This window comes from Dama dama, chromosome 6, assembly GCF_033118175.1.
Source record: "Dama dama isolate Ldn47 chromosome 6, ASM3311817v1, whole genome shotgun sequence".
Classification (NCBI taxonomy): Eukaryota; Metazoa; Chordata; class Mammalia; order Artiodactyla; family Cervidae; genus Dama; species Dama dama.
Window position 1 is genome coordinate 48,020,027 of NC_083686.1, and position 23,731 is coordinate 48,043,757.

At 36.7% G+C, this 23,731-nt stretch overlaps 1 protein-coding gene across 2 annotated transcripts in view; it reads right to left on the reverse strand.

Moving 5' to 3' along the window:
• The window catches only part of SLAIN2 (SLAIN motif family member 2), a 73,276-nt gene that overhangs the window by 6,859 nt on the left and 42,686 nt on the right, over window positions 1–23,731 (reverse strand). Inside the window, exon 7 of one of the 2 annotated variants that reach the window (XM_061146019.1) lies at window positions 22,270–22,347. The exons of the other annotated variant lie outside the window; for it this stretch is intronic. Within the exon in view, the coding sequence (XP_061002002.1) occupies window positions 22,270–22,347 (78 nt within the window). The remainder of the gene's footprint in view (window positions 1–22,269; window positions 22,348–23,731) is intronic. 2 annotated transcript variants of the gene reach the window in all.

Below are 23,731 nucleotides of genomic sequence, written 5' to 3' on the forward strand. Positions count from 1 at the left end.
ATAAACAAAATGAATAAACAACTTAAAGAATGGTATAAACTATTTACAAATGATAAGACAAACAGGGCTTAATTTCCAAAATATACAAACAGCTCATAAAACTGAACAGCAAAAACAACAAACCAACTGAAAAATGGGCAGAAGACCTACATAGACATTTCTCCAAAGAAGACATACAGCTGGGCAATGTGCACATCACCAATTACTAGAAAAATTCAAATCAAATCTATAGTAAGGTATCACCTCACACCCATCAGAAAGGCCATGATAAAAAATTCTACATACATGTAAATCCATGGCTGATTCATGTCAATGTATGACAAAAACCACTACAATATTGTAAAGTAATTAGCCTCCAACAAATAAAAATAAATGGAAAACAAAACAAAAAACTCTACAAAATAATAAATGTTGGAGATGGTGTGGAGAAAAAGGAACCCTCCTACACTGTAAACTGATGCAGCCACTATGGAAAACAGTATAGAGGATCATCAAAAAATTAAAAATAGATCTACCATATGATCCAGCAATCCCACTCCTAGGCAAACATCCAGACAAAACTACAATTCAAAAGATAAACACAGCCCTAAGTTCATAGCAGAACTATTCATAATAGCAAAGACATGGAAACAACCTGAATATCTATCAACAGATGAATGGATAAACAAGATGTGTTACACATACACAAGAGAATACTACTCAGCTGTAAAAAAAAAAGGATGAAATAATGCCATTGGCAGCAACATGGATGACCTAGAGATTATCAGGCTAAGTGAAATATGTTAGAAAGAGAAAGATAAATACCGTATGATATCACTTATATGTGGAATATAAAACATGACACAAATGAACCAATTTATGAAACAGAATCAGACACAGAGAATAGACTTGTGGTTGCCAAGGGGGAATGAGTGGGGGAGGGATGGACTGGGAGTTTTGGATTAGCAGAGGCAAACCATTATATATCGAGTGGATAAACAACAGGATCCTACTGCATAGCACAGGGAACTACATTCAATACCCTGTGATAAAACCATAATTAAAAAGAATTTTTTAAAATGTATATACATGTATAACTGAATCACTTTGTTGTACAACAGAAATTAACAGAGCATTGTAAACCAACTATTAATACTTCAATAGAAAAAAAGAAAGAAAGAAAGAAACAGAATTTTCAGGGACCTGTGGGGTTACATGAGGCTGATATCTGTATGTCACTGGAGTACTAGGAAGAAAGGAGAAAGAGAGGACAAAAAGTACAGTGGGAAACAATGACTTCCGTACATGAACACTCACCATATTTGCTAAAGGACATAAACCTGCAGATTCCAAAAACTGAGAGAACACTAAACTAGACAAATCCAAAGCAATCCATGTCAAAACACATCACAGTTAAACTTTTGAGAATGAAACACTTCTCTCTCTTGAAGTCAGAGAGAGAAATAACACATAACCTATAGGGGAAGATGAATTTTTAACAACAGTGGACTTCTCATCATAACCCACAGAGATTAGAAGAAAAGTGGCATAAGTTTTCCAAGAGCTGAAAGAAAAGAAATGTCAACCCAGAATCCTATATCCAGAGAAAATATGCTAGAAAAATTAAGGGAAAATCAAGACATTCTCAGACAAGAAAACCAACAATGTGTGGGCAGCAAACCCATTTCCTCCCCACCCCCCTGCCAAGAAAACCCAGCTGAATAAGTTCTATAAACAGGCAGAAAATGATAAAAAGATGGAAACTTGGAATACCAGAAAGGGAGAAAGAACAAAGTAAACAAGAATATAGGCAGACACACAGGTTTTCCCTCTCCTTGAGTTTTCAAAATTATATTTTCAGGTTGAAGAAAAATTTATAAGACTAATGTCATTGGAAATATTAAAGTAAATATTTAAGACAATTATAAATAGGGTGAGGGTAAAGATACATGAAAAAAGGTAAGGTTTACATACTTGAACTGATAAAATGGTAACATCAACAGTGAAGTGAAGTGAAGTGAAAGTCGCTCAATTGTGTCTGACTCTTTGCAACCCCATAGACTATACAGTCCATGCAATTCTCCAGGCCAGAATACTGGAGTGGGTAGCCTTTCCCTTCTCCAGGGCATCTTCCCAACTTAGGGATCGAACCCAGGTCTTCTGCATTGCGGGCAGATTCATTGCAGGTGGATTCTTAACCAACTGAGCTATGAGAGACTGATACGTATATATGTTATGCACATATAATGTAATAAAGCCACAATAATAACTGCAAATATATGCACTCAAAAACACTACATTTACGTCATTTGTGGTGGCTACAGTGGAGAAAAATCAAACAAAGTTGGTCAAAAGGTACAAACTTCCAATTATAAGATTAATAAGCACCAGGAATATAATGTATTGACAGAATTTAATTAACTGCTGTATGTTATATATGAAAGCTGCTAAAAGAGTGAATCTTAAAAAAAAAAAAAGAGTGAATCTTAAGAGTCCTCATCAATTTCTTTTGGTTTTGTAGCTGCATGAGATGATGGATGTTCACTAAACTTAATTGTTTATCACTTCATAATGTATGGAAATCAAATCATTATGTTGTATACCTTAAATATATACAGTGTTATATGCCAATTACATCTCAATAAAACTGAAAGGGAAAAAACATTGTAAGTCAAAATGGAATTCTAAAGAACGTTCAAGTAACCTGTAGGAATGCAGGAAAAAGAAAACAGAAATGAAAAACAGGGAAAACAAAGAAAAAACAACAAATAAAATGGCAGACTGAAGTATACAAATAATTACACGCAATGTAAATGACCCATCTGTACCAATTATTAAGACAGATTTGTAAAACTGAAATCCAGAGGCAGGAGACTTAAGCCCAAAACCTGAGAACACCAGAAAACTCCTGACTACATGGAACTTTAAGTAATAAGTGACTGTCCAAAAGCCTCCATACCTACACTGAAACCAACCACCACCCAAGAGCCAATAAGTTTTAGAGCAAGACATACGACGCAAATTCTCCAGCAACGCAGGAACATAGCCGTGAACGTCAACATACAGGCTGCCCAAGGTCACACCTAACACACAGACCCATCTCAAAACTCATTACTGGGCACTCCATTGCTCTCCAAAGAGAAGAAATCAAGTTCCACGCACCAGAACACTGACGCAAGCTTCCCTAGCCAGGAAACCTTGACAAGCCAATTGCCTAACCCCACCCACGGGGTAAATCCTCCACAATAAAACGGAACCACAGACCTCCAGCATACAGAAAGCCCACTCCAGACACAGCAATCTAAACAAGATGAAAAGGCAAAGAAATACCCAACAGGTAAAGGAACATGAAAAATGCCCACCAAGTCAAACAAAAGAGGAGGAGATAGGGAATCTACCTGAAAAAGAATTTAGAATAATGATAATAAAAATGATCCAAAATCTTGAAAACAAAATGGAGTTACAGATAAATAGCCTGGAAACAAAGATTGAAAAGATACAAGAAATGTTTAATAAAGACCTAGAAGAAATAAAAAAGAGTCAATTAAAAATGAATAATGCAATGAATGAGATCAAAAACACTTTGGAGGGAACCAAGAGTAGAATAACGGAGGCAGAAGATAGGATAAGTGAGGTAGAAGATAAAATGGTGGAAATAAATGAAGCAGAGAGGAAAAAAGAAAAAAGGATCAAAAGAAATGAGGACAACCTCAGGGACCTCTGGGACAATGTGAAACGCCCCAACATTCGAATCATAGGAGTTCCAGAAGAAGAAGACAAAAAGAAAGGCCATGAGAAAATACTCGAGGAGATAATAGCTGAAAACTTCCCTAAAATGGGGAAGGAAATAGCCACCCAAGTTCAAGAAACCCAGAGAGTCCCAAACAGGATAAACCCAAGGCGAAACACCCCAAGACACATATTAATCAAATTAACAAAGATCAAACACAAAGAACAAATATTAAAAGCAGCAAGGGAGAAACAACAAATAACACATAAAGGGATTCCCATAAGGATAACAGCTGATCTATCAATAGAAACCCTCCAGGCCAGAAGGGAATGGCAGGATGTACTGAAAGTAATGAAAGAGAATAACCTACAACCTAGATTACTGTATCCAGCAAGGATCTCATTCAGATATGAAGGAGAATTCAAAAGCTTTACAGATAAGCAAAAGCTGAGAGAATTCAGCATCACCAAACCAGCTCTTCAGCAAATGCTAAAGGATCTTCTCTAGACAGGAAATGCAGAAAGGTTGTATAAACGTGAACCCAAAACAACAAAGTAAATGGCAACGGGACCACACCTATCAATAATTACCCTAAATGTAAATGGGTTGAATGCCCCAACCAAAAGACAAAGATTGGCTGAATGGATACAAAAACAAGACCCCTATATATGCTGTCTACAAGAGACCCACCTCAAAGCAAGAGACACATACAGACTAAAAGTGAAGGGCTGGAAAAAAATATTTCATGCAAACGGAGACCAAAAGAAAGCAGGAGTCGCAATACTCATATCAGATAAAATAGACTTTCAGATAAAGGATGTGAAAAGAGACAAAGAAGGACACTACATAATGATCAAAGGATCAATCCAAGAAGAAGATATAACAATTATAAATATATATGCACCCAACATAGGAGCACCGCAATATGTACGGCAAACAGTAACGAGTATGAAAGAGGAAATTAATAGTAACACAATAATAGTGGGAGACTTTAATACCCCACTCACAACTACGGATAGATCAACTAAACAGAAAATTAACAAGGAAACACAAACCTTAAATGACACAATGGACCAGCTAGACCTAATTGATATCTATAGGACATTTCACCCCCAAACAATCAACTTCACCTTTTTCTCAAGTGCACACGGAACCTTCTCCAGAATAGATCACATCCTGGGCCATAAATCTGGTCTTGGAAAATTCAAAAAAATTGAAATCATTCCAGTCATCTTTTCTGACCACAGTGCAGTAAGATTAGATCTCAATTACAGGAAAAAAATTGTTAAAAATTCAAACATATGGAGGCTAAATAACATGCTTCTGAATAACCAACAAATCATAGAAGAAATCAAAACAGAAATCAAAATATGTATAGAAATGAATGAAAATGAAAACACAACAACCCAAAACCTATGGGACACTGTAAAAGCAGTGCTAAGGGGAAGGTTCATAGCATTACAGGCTTACATCAAGAAACAAGAAAAAAGCCAGATAAATAACCTAACTCTACACCTAAAGCAATTAGAGAAGGAAGAAATGAAGAACCCCAGGGTTAGCAGAAGGAAAGAAATCTTAAAAATCAGGGCAGAAATAAATGCAAAAGAAACTAAAGAGACCATAGCAAAAATCAACAAAGCTAAAAGCTGGTTTTTTGAAAAAATAAACAAAATTGACAAACCATTAGCAAGACTCATTAAGAAACAAAGAGAGAAGAACCAAATTAACAAAATTAGAAATGAAAATGGAGAGATCACAACAGACAACACTGAAATACAAAGGATCATAAGAGACTACTACCAGCAGCTCTATGCCAATAAAATGGACAACTTGGATGAAATGGACAAATTCTTAGAAAAGTATAACTTTCCAAAACTGAACCAGGAAGAAATAGAAGATCTTAACAGACCCATCACAGGCAAGGAAATCGAAACTGTAATCAGAAATCTTCCAGCAAACAAAAGCCCAGGACCATATGGCTTCACAGCTGAATTCTACCAAAAATTTAGAGAAGAGCTAACACCTATCTTACTCAAACTCTTCCAGAAAATTGCAGATGAAGGTAAGCTTCCAAACTCATTCTATGAGGCCACCATCACCCTAATTCCAAAACCAGACAAAGATGCCACAAAAAAAGAAAACTACAGGCCAATATCACTGATGAACATAGATGCAAAAATCCTTAACAAAATTCTAGCAAACAGAATCCAACAACATATTAAAAAAATCATACATCATGACCAAGTGGGCTTTATCCCAGGAATGCAAGGATTCTTTAATATCCACAAATCAATCAATGTAATACACCACATTAACAAATTGAAAGATAAAAACCATATGATTATCTCAATAGATGCAGAGAAACCCTTTGACAAAATTCAACACTCATTTATGATTAAAACTCTCCAAAAAGCAGGAATAGAAGGAACATACCTCAACATAATAAAAGCTATATATGACAAACCCACAGCAAGCATTACCCTCAATGGTGAAAAACTGAAAGCATTTCCCCTGAAATCAGGAACAAGACAAGGGTGCCCACTCTCACCACTACTAATCAACATAGTGTTGGAAGTTTTGGCCACAGCAATCAGAGCAGAAAAAGAAGTAAAAGGAATCCAGATAGGAAAAGAAGAAGTGAAACTCTCACTGTTTGCAGATGACATGATCCTCTACATAGAAAACCCTAAAGACTCTACCAGAAAATTACTAGAGCTAATCAATGAATATAGTAAAATTGCAGGATATAAAATTAACACACAGAAATCCCTTGCATTCCTATATACTAACAATGAGAAAACAGAAAGAGAAATTAAGGAAACAATACCATTCACCATTGCAACAAAAAGAATAAAATACTTAGGAGTATATCTACCTAAAGAAACAAAAGACCTATACATAGAAAACTATAAAACACTGATGAAAGAAATCAAAGAGGACACAAACAGATGGAGAAACATACCGTGTTCATGGATTGGAAGAATCAATATTGTCAAAATGGCTATTCTACCCAAAGCAATCTATAGATTCAATGCAATCCCTATCAAGCTACCAACGGTATTTTTCACAGAACTAGACCAAAGAATTTCACAATTTGTATGGAAATAACAAAAAGCCTCGAATAGCCAAAGTAATCTTGAGAAAGAAGAATGGAACTGGAGGAACCAACCTGCCTGACTTCAGACTCTACTACAAAGCCACAGTCATCAAGACAGTATGGTACTGGCACAAAGACAGAAATATACATCAATGGAACAGCATAGAAAGCCCAGAGATAAATCCACGAACCTATGGACACCTTATCTTTGACAAAGGAGGCAAGGATATACAATGGAAAAAAGACAACCTCTTTAACAAGTGGTGCTGGGAAAACTGGTCAACCACTTGTAAAAGAATGAAACTAGAACACTTTCTAACACCATACACAAAAATAAACTCAAAATGGATTAAAGATCTAAATGTAAGACCAGAAACTATAAAACTCCTAGAGGAGAACATAGGCAAAACACTCTCCGACATAAATCACAGCAAGATCCTCTATGACCCACCTCCCAGAATATTGGAAATAAAAGCAAAACTAAACAAATGGGACCTAATGAAACTTAAAAGCTTTTGCACTACAAAGGAAACTATAAGTAAGGTGAAAAGACAGCCCTCAGATTGGGAGAAAATAATAGCAAATGAAGAAACAGAGGATTAATCTCAAAAATGTATAAGCAACTCCTGCAGCTCAATTCCAGAAAAATAAATGACCCAATCAAAAAATGGGCCAAAGAACTAAACAGACATTTCTCCAAAGAAGACATACAGATGGCTAACAAACACATGAAAAGATGCTCCACATCACTCATTATCAGAGAAATGCAAATCAAAACCACAATGAGGTACCATTACACGCCAGTCAGGATGGCTGCTGTCCAAAAGTCTACAAGCAATAAATGCTGGACAGGGTGTGGAGAAAAGGGAACCCTCTTACACTGTTGGTGGGAATGCAAACTAGTACAGCCGCTATGGAAAACAGTGTGGAGATTTCTTAAAAAACTGGAAATAGAACTGCCATATGACCCAGCAATCCCACTTCTGGGCATACACACTGAGGAAACCAGATCTGAAAGAGACACATGCACCCCAATGTTCATCGCAGCACTGTTTATAATAGCCAGGACATGGAAGCAACCTAGATGCCCATCAGCAGATGAATGGATAAGGAAGCTGTGGTACATATACACCATGGAATATTACTCAGCCATTAAAAAGAATTCATTTGAATCAGTCCTAATGAGATGGATGAAGCTGGAGCCCCTTATACAGAGTGAAGTAAGCCAGAAAGATAAAGAACATTACAGCATACTAACACATATATATGGAATTTAGAAAGATGGTAACGATAACCCTATATGCAAAATAGAAAAAGAGACACAGAAATACAGAACAGACTTTTGAACTCTGTGGGAGAATGTGAGGGTGGGATATTTCAAAAGAACAGCATGTATACTATCTATGGTGAAACAGATCACCAGCCCAGGTGGGATGCATGAGACAAGTGCTCGGGGCTGGTGCACTGGGAAGACCCAGAGGAATCGGGTGGAGAGGGAGGTGGGAGGGGGTATCGGGATGGGGAATACGTGTAAATCTATGGCTGATTCATATCAATGTATGACAAAACCCACTGAAATGTTGTGAAGTAATTAGCCTCCAACTAATAAAATAAATAAATAAATAAATAAATAAAAGAGTATCTCATCAAAAGCAAAAAAAAAAAAAAAGACAGATTTGGTAGAAATGCATTTAAAATATAACCTAACTTCATGCAGTCTGTAAGAAACTCACTTCAAACATAAAAATACAGGGAGGTTGAAAGTTAAGGGATGGAAAAGATATATCACGCCAACAATACAAAAAGCAAAGCATGTTTACACTAACATCAGATAATTAAAAAGAAAATTACACAGTACAAGGAAGAATAATACATAATGAAAGCAGGGTCAAATTACCAAGACAAGCAAATCCTAAATGTGTACATACTAAAGGCAGCCAATAGCTATAAACATGTGAAGGAGAAACTTTGAACTGAAAGGAGAAACAGACAAACCCACAACAGTTGGAGATTTCAACATCCCCCTTTCAACTAATAGAACCAGACAGAAACCAAGCAAGCGTATGTAAGAACTCAACATCACCTCCACTAATCATAGAATCTAACTGACATTTATATCAACAGAACAGTCCACTCAACAACAGGAAAACACACATTCTTTTCAAGTGTCCACAGAAGCCAAATCAAGACAGACTATACCCTGGGCCATAAAGCAAACTTTAACAACTTTTAAAAAAACTGAAATTACAAAGAGTACTTTCTCTGATCATGATACAATGAAACTAGAAATCAATAACTAAAAGGTAACAAAGATTTCAAAAACCCCTTGAAGACCAAATAATACACTTGAATAGAAATTTTATAATATATGCAACTGAATAAAAATTAAAATACAAAATATCAAAGTTTGTGGGTCATAATTAGGAAGACGTCTTACATTAGTAATCTAAGTTCCTAACTTCAAAAACAGAAAAAGTAGAGCAAAAAAACTCAAAGCAAGCAGAAGAAAATAATAAAGAGCAAAAATCAATGAGACTGGAAATAGAAAAACACAGAAAAAAAAATCAACAAAATAGTTCTTTTAAAATTGACAAGCCTGATAAAATAAAAAGGAGAGAAAATACAAAGTATTAGTATCAGTAGTGAAATGGGATATCACTACAGACCCTGGAGACATTAAAAGGATCACAAGGGAGTACTGAGAACAACCCTAAACGTTAATTTGACAATTTAGATGAAAAGAATCAACTGTTCAAAATGCACAAACTACCATGACTCACCTGGTATGTAACAGATAAACTGAATGGCCATATAATTATTAAGGAAACTGATTAACAACAATGGATCATCTAGTCAAAGCTATGGTTTTTCCAGTGGTCATGTATGGATGTGAGAGTCAGACTTTAAGAAAGCTGAGCACCAAAGATTGGTGCTTTTGAACTGTGGTGTTGGAGAAGACTCTTGAGAGTCCCTTGGACTGCAAGGAGATCCAACCAGGCAATACTAAAGGAGATAAGTCCTGAATATTCATTGGAAGGACTGATGCTGAAGCTAAAACTCCAATACTTTGACCACCTGATGCGAAGAACCAGCTCCTTAGAAAAGACCCTGATGCTGGGAAAGATCGAAGGAGGGAGGAGAAGAGGATGACAGAGGATGAGATGGTTGGATGGCATCACCGACTCAATGGACATGAGTTTGAGTAAGCTCCAGGAGTTGGTGATGGACAGGGAGGCCTGGCATGCTGCAGTCCATGGGGTTGCAAAGAGTCAGACACGACTGAGTGATTGAACTGAATTGACTGAACTGAATTTAATAACTCGAAACCCTCTGAAAGAGAAACCTCCAGGCACACACAGCTTCACTGAAAAAATCTACCAAATATTTAAAGAGGAACTAATACCAATTCCATATAGTCTCTACCAGAAAACAGAAGAGGAGAGAATAAATTGCAATTCACTTTATGAAATATCAACCACAGAAAAAGACAGTGTCAAAAAAGAAACTTGCAGACCAATACCCCTCAGGAGTATGGACATAAAACTCTTTAACAAAATATAAGGACAAAGAACTCAGTGATATATTAAAAAATTATACACCATGATCAAGTGGGGTTTTTTTCCAGGATGCAAAGATTGTTCAATATTTGAAAATCGATCAACATAATCCTCCACAGTAACAGGCTAAAGAAGAAAAATTACATGAGCCTACCTATGATGGAAAAAAGCAATTGACAACAAAATTCAACACATATTCATGACAAAATTTTCAGAAAGACATGGAATAGGAACTTCAACTTGATAAAGACCACCTACAAAAAAATCTACAGCTAACATTATACTTACACTATACAACAATATAAACAATATATAATAATAACCTCAGATATGCAGATAACACCACCCTTATGGCAGAAAGCAAAGAACTAAAGAGAATCCTGATGAAAGTGAAAGAGGAGAGTGAAAAAGTTGGCTTAAAGCTCAACATTCAGAAAACAAGATCATGGCATCTGGTCCCATCACTTCATGGCAAATAGATGGACAAACAGTGGAAACAGTGGCTGGCTTTATTTTTGGGGGCTCAAAATCACTGCAGATGGTGGCTGCAGCCATGAAATTAAAAGAGACTTGCTCCTTGGAAGAAAAGTTATGACCAACCTAGACAGCATATGAAAAAGCAGAGACATTACTTTGCCAACAAAGGTCCGTCTAGTCAAAGCTATGGTTTTTCCAGTAGTCATGTATGGATGTGCGAGATGGACTACAAAGAAAGCTGAGCACCGAAGAATTGATGGTTTTGAACTGTGGTGTTGGAGAAGACTCTTGAGAGTCCCCTGGACTGCAAGGAGATAAAATCAGTCAATCCTAAAAGAAATCAGTCCTGAATAGTCACTGAAAGGACTGATGCTGAAGCTGAAGCCCTAACACTTTGGCCACCTGATGCAAAGAACTGACTCATTTGAAAAGATGCTGGGAAAGGCTGAAGGCAGGAGGAGAAGAGGACAACAGAGGATGAGATGGTTCGATGGCATCACCGACGTGATGGACATGAGTTTGAGTAAACTCTGGGAGCTGGTGATAGACAGGGAGGCCTGGCATACTGCCATTCATGGGGTTGCAAAGAGTCAGACATGACTAAGCGACTGAACTGAACATTATACTTAATGAGGAAAGACTGAATGCTTCCCCTCTAAGATCAGGAACAAGGTAAGGATATATGCTCTCATCACTCTTACGCAACTCAGTGCTAGAAGTTCCAGCGAGTATAATAAATAAGAAAAGAAAACAATGGACTTAGGTTGGTGCAAACATAACTGAGGTTTTTTACATTGTTGAAACTTACCATTTGATACTGGAATACATTCTTAATAAAGGTGGTTATGTTACACATCATTTTAATGCACATTTCTTGCTTTATGCTTTTTGCTAATGACTTATTACTTGTTGTTTTTTATATTTTAGACTATGGAAATGTTAGACAAAAAGCAACTTCAAGTGATTTTCTTATTTAGTTCAAAATGGTCATAAAGCAGCAGAGACAACTCAAAGCATCAACAACACATTCGGCCCAGGAACTGCTAGCGAACATTCAGTGCAGTGGTAGTTCAAGAAGTTTTACAAAGGAGACGAGAGCACTGAAAAGGAGGAGCATACTGGCCATCCACTGGAAGCTGCCAACTGAGAGACATCATTGAAGCTAGTCCTCTTACAGCTAACCACACGAGAAGTTGCCGAAGTCTCAATGTCGACCATTCTATGGTTGTTTGGCAGCAGAAGCAAATCGGAAAGGTGACAAGGCTTGGTAAGTGGGTGCCTTATGAACTGACTGAAAATAAAAAAATCGTCATTTTGAAGGGTTGTCTTTTTTTATTCTACACAATGAGCCATTTCGCAATCAGATTGTGATATATGATGAAAACAGGATTTTGTATGACAACCGATGACGACCAGCTCATGGTTGGACTGAGAAGAAGATCCAAAGAACTTCTCAAAGCCAAACTCACATGCAAAGAAGGTCATGGTCACTGTTTGGTGGTCTGCTGTGGTTTGATCCACTACAGCTTTTTGAATCCTAGCAAAACCATTATATTTGAGAAGTATGCTCAGCAAATCAATGAGATGCAACAAAAACAGCAATGTTTGCAGCCGGCATCAGTCAACAGAAATGGCCCAATTCTTCTCCATGACACTGCCTGACTGCACATTACACAACCGACGCTTCAAAAGTTGATCATGTTGGGCTACCAAGTTTTGCTTCATCCGCCATATGCTCCTGACCTCTCGTCAACAGACTACCATTTCTTCAAGCATCTCGACAACTTTTTGCAGGTAAAATGGTTCCACAACCACAGGAGGCAGAAAATGCTTTCCAAGAGTTCATCAAATCCCGAAGCACAGAATTTTATGCTCTAGGAATAAGCAAACCTATTTCTCATTGGCAAAAATGTGTTGATTGTAATGGTTCCTATTTTGATTAATAAAGATGTGTTTGAGCCTAGTTATGATTTAAAATTCATGGTACAAAACTGCAATTCCTCTTGCACCAACCTAATAGATTTCTAGGAAAGATGAGGGCAGAAGGAGAACAAAGTGTCAGAGGATGAGAGGGCTGGATGGTATCACCGATGCCATGGACATGAACTTGGGCAAACTCCAGGAGACACTGAGGGGCAGGGAGGCCTGGAGTACTGCAGTCCATAGTGTCACAAAAAGTCAGACGTGACTAGGCAACTGAACAACAACAACAACAACAGATTAGGGAAAAAAAACTTTCTCCGTGACTGTTTACATAGAAAATCCCAAGGAATCTAAAAAACAAACAAAAAATAAAATCTTCCAGAAATTCTAAGCTCAGGAAAGTCACAAAATGGAAGATTAACATATAAAAACTGACTATATTTCTATATGCCAGCAGTAAGTGCATGGAAATATAAATTTTAAATGCAATACCACTTGCACTGCACCCCAAAAGAGAGAAAATAATACATAGATGTAAATCTAATAAAACAAGTTTCAGCAAATACCATAGGTTAGCTGTGAAGATCAAATGAGTAATGTATAAGCAAATGGTTGATAAAATATAAAATATTACAGGATTTATAAAACAAATCATATCCATGCCTCCCATACCAAGGGAATATGGTGCCTTTCAGCCTGCTGCAGCTCAGTTCTCTGGAAAGATATTCAACAATGCCACTCAGGACAAGTCTCTGAGGCTGTTCTGATAAACTGACTAAAATATAGGGATTAAGTAAATTAGGCTCTATTGCCCAAATTAATTATGACAGCAGGATATAATTTCTCTTTGCTCATTTTGGATATCAAGAATTACACTTGAACCAAGGCACAAAATGAAGGAATGTGACCTGCTCCAAGCAAGAATCAGAATTCTATTTATAAAACTGACGTACGACTAAGAATGTTAACTGTGGTGTCAGAGTCATCTCTAAAATGGAATGGTGGGTGATATGAGGATTCTTGTTTTAGAAATAGTCATCTTTGTCTTTTAATAAGCATTAATAAAAATGCTAAGTTTATTTTCTATTTAAGGCTTAAATGATTCAGCAGGCACTTAACTCTAAAAGGTAGAAACTGATTAAACTGTATACTGTCTTTATCTTGATAAATATTCACTGAATATTTTTACAAATAATCTATCACAACATTAAACACTATTTTGCAATATAAAAACTAGACATATCAAGTGGTTGTTTTCACAGTCATCTGTCAACCAAACTACAAATTACATTAATTGCATAATTTTAAAAAAATATATAAATATCCAATAAATAAACAGTTAGCAATAAAAACACACACAATGCCAAACATTTGTCGCCAAGACTAATGGGTAACAAAATATTTATTAAAACACAAATGCCATTCAATTAATAAAGAAAGAAAAAGGGACAAAAATACTTCCTTGTCAATTATCCTAGTTACACTAGTCATTCCAGCCCCTCAATGATCTATGTACCATAAATGATGGGCAACAGGTTACTGACATAACAAGGACTTTTAAAATAATTTCTGGTTATTAAAGACCACAGAGATGAAGTAAATATGATTCTTTCATTACAAAGTTAAAGAATCATTGTTAAAAGAGATGGTAGTAACCACCTAGTACAACCCTTCCACTATACAGTGAAGGAAAACTGCCATAATCACAGAAATCAATTGATCAAATAGATAAGAAAATGAGGCCTTGAATCTAGGTCTCCAAATTCCCAGACTGGTAATACCAAAAGAGAAACATCTCTGGGAGTAAAAGTTAAAATATCATTTTTACCATTTCAATTTCAACTAGACTCAGAAAGTTTATTTGTGGGGCTACTATCCTATGCAGGTTTTATAAAATATGACACCAAGGTATATTAAATTTTTAATGGCTGACAAGTAATCATAAAAAAGTCTTTGATTTCTGCTTTTGTTAGTGCACAGTACTTGCCATAATTTTTCTAAGCATATAAAGAGAATATTTATTAAACAAAGAGGCAGAAGAAACCTGTGAGAATTGGCTTCACTAGCTTTTCTTCCATATATACAAAAACACTAATAGATAATAAATAAGCTACCAACAAAAATCTGCAGCATCAGCAGCATTATTCACAATAGGTACAAAATCTGAAACAACTCAAATGTCCACCAACTGATGAATGGATAGACAAAATTTGTTTTTGTCTATACAATGGGATATCATTTGGTAATAAAAAAGGAACAAAATAAAAAAAAAAAAAGAAACAAAGTACTAATACATGCTAAAAACCATGAACTTTGGAAATGTTATGGTAAGTGAAATAAGCCAGCTGCAAAGATCACATATTGTATGATTTCTACTGATACAAAACGTTTAGCATAGGCAAATCCAGAGACAGATTAGTGGCTGCCAGTGCCTAGAAGGAGTGGGGAATGGGGACTGACTGCTAATGGGCACTGTATTTCTTATGGGGTGATGAAAATTTCTAAAATCAGACAGTGGTTAACAGTTGCTCAACTTATGAACCGACCTTTGAGTAATTCAAGGGGTTAGAGGTACTGACCATTTGCACAGTGGAAAACCCACATATAACTTTGCAGTTGGCCCTCTGTATGCATGGTTCTGCATCTGTGGATTCAGCCACTACAGGCTGTGTAGTATTGTAGCACATGTGATAGTGAAAACATTCATGTGTAAGTGAACCCACACAGTTCAAACCTGTGTTGTTCAAGGGTTAATTGTATTACCCTTTTTTTGCGTATACTTTAAAAGAATGAATTTTAAAATAAGGGAGGAAAATAAAAGCAAGAAACCTCAGAAAATAAGTAGCCTTATTTTTGACCAGTTCCCTAAAACAACAGAAGAGGGAGCACTATAGCCATAAATTAGAAACTCTTAACCCTCCCTTTCTAAGTGTTTAGAAAAACAATTTCACAGAATAAACGACAGAAAGAATGAGGCCAAATTTCATATAAAGTTATTATATGAAAAAAAAGAGAATAAGAAAATAAAGAATAGAATAATACTTCTACTAATGGTGAAATCTTGCCAAATATGTCTACCATGCATACACAACAAAGGTCCATCTAGTCAAAGCTATGGTTTTTACAGTAGTCATGTATGAATGGTGGATTATAAAGAAAGCTGAGCGCCAAAGAATTGATGCTTTTGAACTGTGGTGTTGGAGAAGACTCTTGAGAGTCCCTTGGACTGCAAGGAATCCAACCAGTCAATCCTAAAGGAAATCAGTCCTGAATATTCATTGGAAGGACTGATGCTGAAGCTGAAACTCCAATCCTTTGGCCACCTGATGTGAAGAACTGACTCATTTGAAAAGACCCTGATGCTGGGAAAGATTGAAGGCAGGAGGAGAAGGGGACGGCAGAGGACGAGACGGTTGGATGGCATCACTGACTCGATGGACATGAGTTTGAGCAAGCTCTGGGAGTCGGCAATGGACAGGGAAGCCTGACGTGTTGTAGTCCAAGGGGTCACAAAGAGTCAGACACGACTGAGCAACTGAACTGAACTGATGCGCACACACACACAAAGATGAAAATTACAAGATACAAAAGAACATAAATAAGAATGAAAAATACTCAAAAGTGAGATGGTGGAACACAGAAAAGAATTAGACATAAATCATTTCAAAGTGAAGACTAAGATGGAAGGAACACAAGAGTCACCATACACAACAGAGTGCTTTAAGAGAAATAAACAATGAAAATAAACTTTTATAGAACAAGAAGAAATTAAGAAAGATGAAAAGGATTCAAGAGAAGGCAACAAATATAGAAGAAAGGCAAAGAACACCTAATATGTGTACAAGAATCCCCACAAAAAGAGAAAAGCAATGCAAAAGGACGCAATAATGAAAACTATAATCCCAAAGAACTTGTCTAAAATTTTTAAATCTCTGCAACTTTAAATTGAAATAACACATCACAGGTCTGGGGAAATCAACTCAGAAGAACCAACACAGAGATGTATTCTCATAAATTATTGAACTTTAAAGAGAAGAAAAAACCTTTGGACACTTAGACAAAAATACCAAATGACTATAATAGAAACAATTCTTTATTCCTGACAAAAAATAAAGTCACATATTTAAGATAACCAAGGAAAGAAAATATAAGTCAAACATTTCATATCTAGCTGACTTTCAAATATAAAAATAGCAAACAAGCTGTCATCAACATGCAAAAAATGAGAGAATGGATATTGGTCCCATAACTCCTTCTGAAGAAATCTACTAGAGGATAAGCTTTAAATAAGAAAACTGACTGGTGAGACAATATCAACAGACTGGTAGTAAGCATCAGGTATTATTTAAATGTAGAGCTATCTCTAAATGAGACAAAGGAGAATATGGAATAGTTATATATGAGAAATGTTTTATAAGCTGTTCTTAGTAACTATACTGTATGGTATATTACACTAATGTTATTTATCCCCAGAAGATTCTGTGTAAAACATGGGAGAAAAACTGTTACATGATACTCTATTCCTATGTGTTTTTGAGAAATAGGCTTCTCAGAGCAGGATAAAAGAAAGATAGATATAAGTTAAAAGAGGCTAAAGCCCTAAATTTGAAAGGGAAGTATTAGCATGAACTCATTAAGGTCCTCAATCTTAAATAATACACAAACCTACACATATACATTTCTAGTAGCTGAAAAGAACCAGAAACAATGACCAACAAGATAGCAAAGAACATAACTAAGATTTTGGTTTTGAGATTCCATTTCCTACCAAAAGAAATCAAGGTTTTCTGGAGAAAAACTAAATCCAGGTCTGTGGCAAGAAATGTAAAAGATGAGCCAATCTTGTCATATCTGTTTATTAAGACATTATCAAAGACTACCAGGGTTGTGTCAAAAAGACCTGAACACCAACTTGACGATGCTTCTACCAAAGTTGGGAAAATGCCCAGAACAGATTGAAACACAATAAAAAAATGTTTGTTTAAATCTATACATTTATGATGATATATATTAAAGAAAAATACTGGTTATCTTTGGAGAATTCTAGGTTGCCAATTTTTTATTTTGCAAACTGGTAAATAAAGGGAAAGAACAAGCACTAAAATAAAACTTTAGTGCTGGTTTACCAAAGAATAATTTTCTCTGCATACTAGTTTTTTTTATTTTAAATAAAGGAGTGTTAGAATTGAAAAACCCAATTCTGCAATTCCTAATAAAGTAAGGATATAGGCATTATGCATCAATGCCTATTAATATCACATGAAACAGGCAACCCCACTAACCTCAGATATGCAGATGACACCACCCTTATGGCAGAAAGTGAAGAGGAACTGAAAAGCCTCTTGATGAAAGTGAAAGAGGAGAGTGGAAAAGTTGGCTTAAAGCTCAACATTCAGAAAACAAGATCATGGCATCTGGTCCCATTACTTCATGGGAAATAGATGGGGAGACAGGGGAAACAGTGTCAGACTTTATTTTTTGGGGCTCCAAAATCACTGCAGATGGTGTCTGCAGCCATGAAATTAAAAGACGCTTACTCCTTGGGAGGAAAGTTATGACCAACCTAGATAGCATATTAAAAAGCAGAAACATTACTTTGCCAACAAAGGTCCATCTGGTCAAGGCTATGGTTTTTCCAGTGGTCATGTCTGGATGTGAGAATTGGGACTGTGAAGAAAGCTGAGTGCCAAAAAATTGATGCTTTTGAACTATGGTGTTGGAGAAGACTCTTGAGAGTCCCTTGGACTATAAGGAGATCCAAGCAGTCCATCCTAAAGGAGATCAGTCCTGGGTGTTCATTGGAAGGACTGATGCTGAAGCTGAAACTCCAGTACTTTGGCCACCTCATGCGAAGAGCTGACTCATTTGAAAAGACCCTGATGCTGGGAGGGATTGGGGGCAGGAGGAGAAGGGGACAACAGAGGATGAGATGGCTAGATGGCATCACCGACTTGATGGAAGTGGGTTTGAGTAAACTCTGGGAGTTGTGATGGACAGGGAGGCCTGGCGTGCTGCAATTCATGGGATCGCAAAGAGTCGGACACGACTGAGCGACTGAACTGAACTGAACTGAACCTGTTTGATTCAGATTCAGTACATGTTAACTGACAGAAAAGAGAACACAAGAAATTTTAAATTTTGGATCCAGAGTTATTACAAAATTCCTGGGTCCATATCAATAAGGACTCTGATTAACTATTGCTTATCTCATGTTAAATATCTCAAAATACAGAGCGTTAGAATATTAAAGCAGTATTAGACAACTACCATCACAAACGCCTTAGTTGCTTTTTTCCTTCTAAATAAAAATAAAAAACATTCAAATTAAAAAAAAAAAAACATTAAAATGTGCCCTGATCGTTTTCATTTTTCTAATTAGTCACTTTCTCCCCCTAACTTGGTTAGGTTCCACCCTGTTTATCTCTACTTCACTGATTTTCCAACAACTGGAGGTAGATAAAATATATCTTTAGCAAAGCAGTTTAAGCAGTCACTCCTATGAAGTCTTAAAAACACACAGTGGGTCTCTTCCCTCTTCTCAGAGGGAAGACGGGATGGGGAAGCCAAAGCTCTGCGAGGAGACAACGCAAACAAGGGCGTGCGCAGCCTCCCTGAGTCGGTCGCCCGGTCGGCCGTGTCCCCCAACAAACGGTTACGGAGTGCTTCTTCAGTGCCAGGCAGCACAGCTTTACTTCTCTTCCCATCCTCAAACTCCAGCCACTACTAGATGCAATTAAAATCAGTGATTATTTTTCCAAGAGTTTAAGGAAAACTTCCTCTTCCCACGATTCTGTGAGCCCTTAAAGTAAGTAAATCAGCTTTCTAGAAAACGTTATAGGTTTATCCCCAGGATAAGGAACATTTGATTTATGTGGCAATTTACTATCTAGTCCGTTTCTCTACTGGGCAGGTTTAACACTCAAAGGTATCTGTGAACATGTGTCCTGTCTGCATTACATCCCTACAAGATCAGAGAATCCCACAGTCCAAAGCAGACCCCTTTCTCTCACAAAGTCAAGACGAGGGGAAATTAGAAAATCCATTTTGACCTTCCAGTCAAGAGAGATTCTCCAATTCAGTTTTACCAGTAATTAAATTAGTATTTAAAATCCTGTCATAAACCATTTCTCAATCGGTTTAGAACTTATAGTGTAAATGATCACCAAGTCACAATACCAACCAGAAAATATGGGAGTCTGGATTAAGATAATTAAGAGATTAAACAAAATGAAATTAAAAAAACAAAAAAATCAAACAGGCACATGCACAAACTACTCTCCCTTTACCATGTCAACTAGACAGCTAGAGGTACCAGGAATTATGAGACTCAGTTTTCCTGTTATCACAGAGGGTAGGTAGTTTGGTAGCTCAGAATCACAAAAATAATGTAATCTCTATAGGCCCTACCCATCCCTCCCCCAAAATGTCAGCCAGAAATTACGATCTTCTCAATCTAATAATGGTTTCCCTTGTGGCTCAGCTGGTAAAGAATCTGCCTGCAATGTGGGAGACCCAGGTTAGATCCCTGGGTTGGGAAGATCCCCCGGAAAAGGGAAAGGCTACCCACTCCAGTGTTCTGGCCTGGAGCATTTCATGGACTATATAGTCCAAAGAGTCACAAAGAGTCGGACATGACTGAGCGACTGTCACCTTCGCTTTTAATCTAATAAACAGCAATACAGAATCAAGTAAAATTTTTAAATTATATAAACCTAAGGCCCCCAAAATGAAGCTTATAGAACATACCAAAAAATACTATATATAAACTTAATATCCTCTCCTGCCCTTTTGTAGATACTACAGTCCTTTTATGATCATCTGTTTTCACCTTCCTCCCATACCTAAAAATATTCAAAAGTATTTGGAAATCTCAAAAAAGAGGCCTAGGGTCCTCAAAAAATTTAAGAACATTTTCTACAATGATCTTTAATAAGTCATCTTCTTCTTCAATAAAAGAGCATAATCTATTCCGTCTATCATTATTTCTGATAGTGGCACCCGAAAACACCCCTACTGGAGGCCTAAGATCAACTTCTGACATCCAAAACACAAACTTTCCTACATTCTTATTTTCTATTTGACTATTTTCTTGGGATTCTAATATCTAAAAGTATTTCCTTAAATTATACCATCCACCAAATCATTGCTAAATCATTTGCTTTTAATGAACTTGCTGAAGTATTGATACCTATTTCAGTACTTCTGTAGCCATATTAACTAAATCGTTTTTTCAACAAATCAAACCTCAAACCTCCTCTTTCCATGTAACATTCTGAAAGTGTTTTATCCTTCTTATATCTTTGTTAGTTGTTGAGTTCTGAAGCTGTGAGGAAATCTATGCAGATAAGGGAAATATTTTTCTTCACTGCCTATATTTATTCTGTCCCATATTCTCTGAGGTTTTTAGTCATTCTTTTTTTCTCTTGGCTGCCCGGCATTTGGAACTTCCTTGACCAGGGGGACCAGGAATCAAACCCTGCCCTGAGAAGTGGAAGTATGGACTATTAACAACTTCCCACCAGGGAAGTCCTATTTATTCTTTATATATATGTATATATATATTTTCTATCTATTCTTATTACTGTTGGTCTATCCAATCCCATAGTGTTTCTCCCAATTCTACTTTTTTCTAGCTGTCCACACATTCAATCAGAGAAGGCAATGGCACCCCAATCCAGTACTATTGCCTGGAAAATCCCACGGACAGAGGAACCTGGTAGGCTGCAGTCCATGGGGTCGCTAAGAGTCGGACACAACTGAGCGACTTCACTTTCACGCATTGGAGAAGTTAATGGCAACCCACTCCAGTGTTCTTGCCTGGAGAGTCCCAGGGACGGCGGAGCCTGGTGGGCTGCCGTCTATGGGGTCGCACAGAGTCGGACACAACTGAAGCGACTTAGCAGCAGCGGCAGCATACATTCAATCTCCTGGAACCAATATGATAGCTTTGATGTCCAACCTTCAAATATTTCTTCAACTGTCAGTTCCTATAAAAACTACCATTCCATAAATATTCCAAACATTATCAGTTAACCATAACTATGCTCTAACCTCAATCAATCTCTAATATGAAAACAGGCCCATTTCATCCTACAGATAAGTAAATCCAAACACCAAAGTCAGAAGAAAAAATATTGCATACAGAATGTCTGGCATTTCATACATTTTAAAGCATTTATTAGTTTATCTAACAAAATTAAAACAGTGACCCTCAGTTTTAGGTAAGAAAAATGATAAATTCTCTAATATGAAAAGCTATCATAAATAAATATCATTTATTCCTTTCAGAATTGCAACTCAATACATACCTCTGTAGAAAATAAGTTTCTTCTGGACTTATCCAAGTAACAGAGAATGAATCCACATTATTTCATTATTATTTAAAAAAAAAAAAAAGACTAAAACATGCCCTATAGACATCACTGACTCAGTATGCCAAAAGGTGAAAGATTTAACTAACTTGATCATTTGTTGAAATTTAAAACTTAGTAAGAGGCTGTAGTTACCTCTTTTTGGAGATGAAGTTTGAAGCAACTGTTTGGCTTTGAGGGAAGTACGAGGCAAATTTTTCAGCCTTTGCGAAGCTGTTGAAAAATAAGGAACTGTAATATTTGCCTGGAAGGACAAGATAAAGGCTATAGCTTCTGTAAACTTGAATATTTTAATACAAACTTGAAAATTTATCAAGAAACAGACAGGTGAGAATACGTCAGAAACCTAAAATCAGAGGAATCAAAGTGATGCTTAGTGCATTAAGTTAGAAAAGAAAGGGAATGGAAATCTTAGTGCAAAGTGCATACTTTAAGAAATTGTTTCTTATAGATGAGAAAATCTATAACATGTAAACTGATCAAAATATCAGAGAAAACAAACCACCAGCAAACATGCTACAGGATGCAAAGAATACAAAGCTAATAAGTAAAAGTGATGAACATAAGCACACAGTACAGAAAAAAAAAAAATGTAGTACTTGTTCAGTGCAAAAAAGCAGACTGGCAAAGCAGTTATTGTTAGATGAACTGTCCTAACATGAAATAGTAATCCTCACACTCAAAAAGGAGAAGAAAACTCAGAACCAGGCAGGTCCTCAAGGGAATCAACAATCTAGTTGCTTTAAATATGTTCAACACCATCTTGGTGTAGAATTTAACTAACTGCATTTTAGACCTTGGGGAGCAACAGATCTGGACTATGTACATATGCACATGGGATGGTGAGGGGTAGGAGTGTGTGTGCGTACATGTTGGGGTTGAGGGATTTGGAGAAGCAAGAGCATCTGTTTTTTAAGTGTCCAAGGAGGAGTTCTAAGCTTCCTTCACAACTCCTCATCTATCAACTGCAGTAAAACTCTCAAAACTGACAACCAAGCAGCAGTTCAGAGGCATCCAGAGTTAAAGCTCACTATGGCTCCAATGAACGGGTGAGTCCCATAGCCGCCAGTGCAGTCACCTATGCCAGTGGTTCTAAAACATCATCCTGTGATGCGAAAATCAGACTTCATACGCCTCTAGGATTTATAAGCACCACTTCCACCTGCCCCAAAACGGAGATCTCAAACCATAAATCTGGCCAGCATTCAAACAGTCATTTGTGGATAAATGTATTACTTGATACATCACCAAAAAGAGTTAAGGAGAATTTTTCTTTATCTCTATTGCTTAATCCAATCAATGGGGATAGGATTTTCACTAATAGGAAACATTTTTAAAAAGTAACAAACCCATCTGATTTCAATTTCTACCAACACTTATTACAACACACTACTGCAACTAAATGCTGCATGCCAGTTTAAGTTAAACACACTGCCAGGCGGACTAGCAAAAAATTCCCCAAACTTAAAAAGAGAGAATCAATTTTATAATGCATTACTTCATACCTATCCCACAGAAATATCAGGCACTATCATTATTAAATATTCTTCATTTATATATTTATTCATATATGCTTTCTACCATTCATATTTTCATT